This window comes from Pseudorasbora parva, chromosome 9, assembly GCF_024679245.1.
Source record: "Pseudorasbora parva isolate DD20220531a chromosome 9, ASM2467924v1, whole genome shotgun sequence".
Lineage (NCBI taxonomy): Eukaryota > Metazoa > Chordata > Actinopteri > Cypriniformes > Gobionidae > Pseudorasbora > Pseudorasbora parva.
Window position 1 is genome coordinate 48,526,267 of NC_090180.1, and position 5,000 is coordinate 48,531,266.

The 5,000-nt window shown below is 42.0% G+C and overlaps 1 protein-coding gene across 3 annotated transcripts in view; it reads left to right on the top strand.

The window, feature by feature from the left end:
- Nucleotides 1-5,000, top strand: part of LOC137089340 (receptor-type tyrosine-protein phosphatase mu-like) — a 255,243-nt gene that overhangs the window by 117,578 nt on the left and 132,665 nt on the right. For all 3 annotated transcript variants that reach the window (XM_067452908.1, XM_067452910.1, XM_067452909.1), the window contains one exon: nt 2,656-2,964. In XM_067452908.1, coding sequence (XP_067309009.1) covers nt 2,656-2,964 — 309 coding nt within the window. The remainder of the gene's footprint in view (nt 1-2,655; nt 2,965-5,000) is intronic.

Consider the following 5,000-nt stretch of genomic DNA (forward strand, 5'->3'; position numbering starts at 1 on the left):
TGGTCTGATATCGACCTCGAGAATTAAAGTTCACTCCGTCTTTTTACCCGTCACTCGTTCTCTGTGGTACACACACACATACACACACACACACACACACACACACACACACACACACACACACACACACACACACACACACACACACACACACACACACACACACACACACACAGGAAACATTCTGCATTTTTACTTTCTCATAAAAACTCCTCCTGTGTGATTTATAAGCCTTTTGTAAAGTGGGGCCATGGGTAATGTCCTCATATTTCACCCTCTCCTGTAATACCTGTGTCATACCCTCCCCGTTATTAAAGTGTATAATGTGTGTGTTGGTGATGTTTCTGTGAAGCGTCTCTTCTCTGGCCTTTCCAAATGTCATCGTTCTCAGTCGTCGCAAAAAAAGGATGAAACGCACGCCAAACATTCAGAGCTTTTCCATCGCAAACTTCTGACGCGTCTCCTCGTGTCTTTGCTGTTTGTCCTCTGTTGTGTGTGTGTGTGTGTGTGTGTGTGTGTGTGTGTGTGTGTGTGTGTGTGTGATGGGTAGGTTTAGGGGCAGTGTGTGTGTGTGTGTGTGTGTGTGTGTGTGTGTGTGTGTGTGTGTGTGTGTGTGTGTGTGTGTGTGTGTGTGTGTGTGTGTGTGTGTATCTGCATCTTGAAGTCTGACTTCCTTCCATTTGCGTTTAATCTTTTAGCAAGCTTTCTGCTGTCAGGTCTGAACCGTCAAGGACGAGCCACACGCGCACACACACACACACACACACACACACACACACACACACACACACACACACACACACACACACACACACACACACATACACACACACACACACACACACACTTCCATTTTATTTCCTCCAAATAAGAGACGTATTGTTTTTATTAAACATGTAGGCATATGAGTAAAGATGCTGAATTTTAAATATTAATATGTCACAAATGTTACTGTATTATTTTCTCATATAAATGCAGCTTTGAATTACAGGAATAAATTACTCTTTACTATCTATTCACATAATATATACATATAATATTTCACAATTTTTACTGTATTTATGATCAGATAAATGCAGCTTTGGTGAGCAGAAGAGATGCTTTTAAAAGTATGAAGGTAAACGGCAGCAGATTGAGAGATCCTGAGACATTAATGTGTGTGTGTGTGAGTGTGTGTGTGTGTGTGTGTGTGTGTGTGTGTGTGTGTGTGTGTGTGAGCCTGTTTATGTGGTTTATGAGGACACAAATTTGTATAACTACATGGGTATTACACTGGTATTACACTATAAATGTGGTTTATGAGGACATATCAAATGTCCCCATAATTCAAATGGCCTTAAAAACATACTAAAAGATGTTTTATTGAGAAAGTAAAAATGCAGAATGTTTCCTGTGATGGGTAGGTTTAGGGGCAGTGTGTGTGTGTGTGATGGGTAGGTTTAGGGGCAGTGTGTGTGTGTGTGTGTGTTTGTGTGTGTGTGTGTGTGTGTGTGTGTGTGTGTGTGTGTGTGTGTGTGTGTGTGTGTGTGTGTGTGTGTGTGTGTGATGGGTAGGTTTAGGGGCAGTGTAAGGGGATAGAAAATACGGTTTGTACAGTATAAAAACCATTACACCGATGGAGAGTCCCTGTAAACCACATAGACCAACATGTGTGTGTGTGTGTGTGTGTGTGTGTGTGTGTGTGTGTGTGTGTGTGTGTGTGTGTGTGTGTGTGTGTGTGTGTGTGTGTGTGTGTGTGTGTGTGAATTGAACCCTGGCTGGATCTAATAGGAGTGTGTGTGTGTGTGTGTTGAGCTGCAGTGAAATGGACTGGAGCTGTGAATGGAAACTGATCGCATTAGAGCCGTGAGCTCAGAGACGACAGAGAGAGGTCGCACACTTTCATATGAAGACACACAAGATAGTTACTAAAAAATAAAAATTTACCTTAATCATCACGTTCAGAGGTCACATTTTAACATTTAACGCATTATTAATTATGGTGAATGCCTCTCGTACGGCGGTGAGTGTGTGTGTGTGTGTGGCATGGACTCCTGCCACACTGTGTGTGTGTGTGTGTGTGTGTGTGTGTGTGTGTGTGTGTGTGTGTGTGTGTGATGGGTAGGTTAAGGGGCAGTGTAGGGGATAAAAACCGTTACGTCTCCGTTACGTCTATGGAGAGCCCCCACTAAGATTGTGAACCAGACGTGTGTGTGTGTGTGTGTGTGTGTGTGTGTGTGTGCGGCTGCTGTCTTGTATTAAATAGATTCTCAGACTCTTTCATCCGCTCTTCTCGTCTGATTGCTGCTTTGATCCTGAAGTGGCTGATATGATCCGTGCTCTTCCAGACCCGGAGAAACGGGATCAGGGTGTGAGTGAGTGAGTGTGTGTGTGTGTGTGTGTGTGTGTGTGTGAGGGCATGTTTTTGTGACATATCAGGACACATGTGTATAATGCCATGGGTATGACACAGGTATTACAGGAGAGGGTGAAATATGAGGACATTACCCATGGCCCCACTTTACAAAAGGCTTATAAATCACACAGGAGGAGTTTTTATGAGAAAGTAAAAATGCAGAATGTGTGTGTGTGTGTGTGTGTGTGTGTGTGTGTGTGTGTGATACGTAATCATCTGAGCTAATGCACAGTAAAGACACAAGTGTTGTGTTTCCTCAGAGCCCATGCACGGCCCGAGACAGCTGAAAGTAATGGACATAAAGGCTCGTCAGGTGACGGTTCGCTGGGAGCCTTTTGGCTATAACGTGACTCGCTGCCACAACTACAGCCTGACGGTCCAATACCAGGCCAGAGGAGGCGGGAAGGAGGAGAGCAGGGAGGTGTCGTCTTACTCCACCCATAGCTCCGCCCCCCAGTACACCATCCACAACCTTACGCCTTACACCAACCTCAGCGTCAGGATGGTGCTACGAAACCGCGAGGGCGTCAAAGAGAGCCCCGAGATCCACGTTCAGACGGATGAAGACGGTGAGTGATAAACTGCATATACACCGATCAGGCATAACATTCTGACCACTGGTTTGGTTCAAATAGGGCGAAAAAACAGGGAATAGTTCACAGAAGAAAATGGCCGACAAAATTCAAAATGGCGAACATTTTTCCATGACAGAAATTAAATCGGAGATATACGTTTTGTTCGTCATTTTTGAGAAAAATCTAATTCGAATGGATATCAAAAATCAAGCAATATATCTGGCAAGCCTACGTTTGGTCATGTGACTATGTTTAGAGCGCCCTCTATTGGATGAGATGACAAACAATAAAATAAAAAAAACAAACGGTCTAATCATACGCTCACTCTTTCGTTATTCCGATTGAAAATGGTCAGATCCACAATAGTGGTCTGAAATAAAATAAATCATCCTTCAGTTTACAGCCTACGCACACTACAGGCCAAACGTTTGGACTCATTACTGCCGTCGACTCGGCCTCCAGATTTCCCAGATCTCAATCCAATCGAGCATCTGTGGGATGAGCCGAATAAACAAGTCTGATTCATCCCACCTCGCAACTTACAGGACTTAAAGGATCTGCTGCTAACACCTTGGTGCCAGATACCACAGCACACCTTCAGGGGTCTAGAGGAGTCCATGCTTTGAGCAAAAGGGGGACCAACACATTATTAGTTCATAATGTTATGCCTGATTGATGTATATGGGCTGTCAAGACATTATATTTTTGAAACATAAAGAACTTTATTAATCCACAAAGATCCATATAGCAACTGCACTGTAAAAAAATATTGTTGGTTTAACTTAAAAAAGTAAGTAACCTGGTTGCCTTAATTTTTGAGTTTATTGAAATTTAAAATTTGAGTTGATACACTGAAGGAAATTGGTTTAATAAATAGAAACTCAAAATATTATTGTATCTGAACCACATAAAACGTGATAAATCATGAAAATAGCACACTTTGGCTGCGTCATCACAAATAAAACACACAATTACCCAATAAGTTTACAAAATATTTGAATAATATTTGAATAAAGGTTTTTAGAATCTCAAAAATGTTCATTGTGTTAACTCAAAATTTTAATTTCAATGAACTGAAAATTTTAAAGCTACCCTGTGTAACGTTTTTAGTTTATTCTTAGCTAAAACACTTAGTTCTTTCAAAAATAAATATATGTGCTCATTAATGTATATTAACTTCTTTCGAGTAATAAAGTATTCTCGTAAGTTTATAATATGCCGTTGAAAACACATACGGGTGAGGGGTTCGACTGCCGGCCGCCATGTTGCTCCTCCATCTTGAAAGTACAGTAGCCAAAGAGGGACATACCCGTAAATTCAAGCTTCGCCTTTCGTGTTTTAACACTCGATGGCCCTCATGGACGAGGTCGAACTGGAAGCCATGTTAATCTTGGACTAAATCGGCCACCGTAGGGGTTCAGAATTGAGAGGAACAGAAACTAATATTCACTGGATGGTCATAAACCTTTACACCACTAGATGGGGAAATATCACACAGTGGAGCTTTAAGGCAACCAAGTAACTTATTTTTGAAATTATTTTTACAGTGTGATTATCCTGGTTCTTGAAGTGAAGTTTGCTGTATCTGAGGAACCGCCTTTAGTTCTAGACGACCGCCTGTATTTAGATGAAGAGCCCATTATATCAGGCTCGGGAATGAATAAGCTGCTCTGATGCTCCATTGGATAATGTTCCTCTTATTCCACTCGTTCCTACGGGTGAATATCTTCCAGTACGGTAAACCGCTGACATTTAGCTTGAATGTCTAATTGCGTCCCCCATTAGCAGAGCTCTTCTGATGGAATAAACATGATTTTTTTTTTGTTTCCTGAGATCGGCAACCTTTATAAATAATTAGACACCTGGGCCGCATCTCGACTGGATGTTAAACACACACGCACTCTTTGTTCTGGCTCAGAGTCAGAGTCAAGTGACACACACTCGAATAACATTCCTGCGAGAGGATGAAACGATAAACAAATGAGTAATAATCTCTCTCACACACACACACACACACACACACACACACA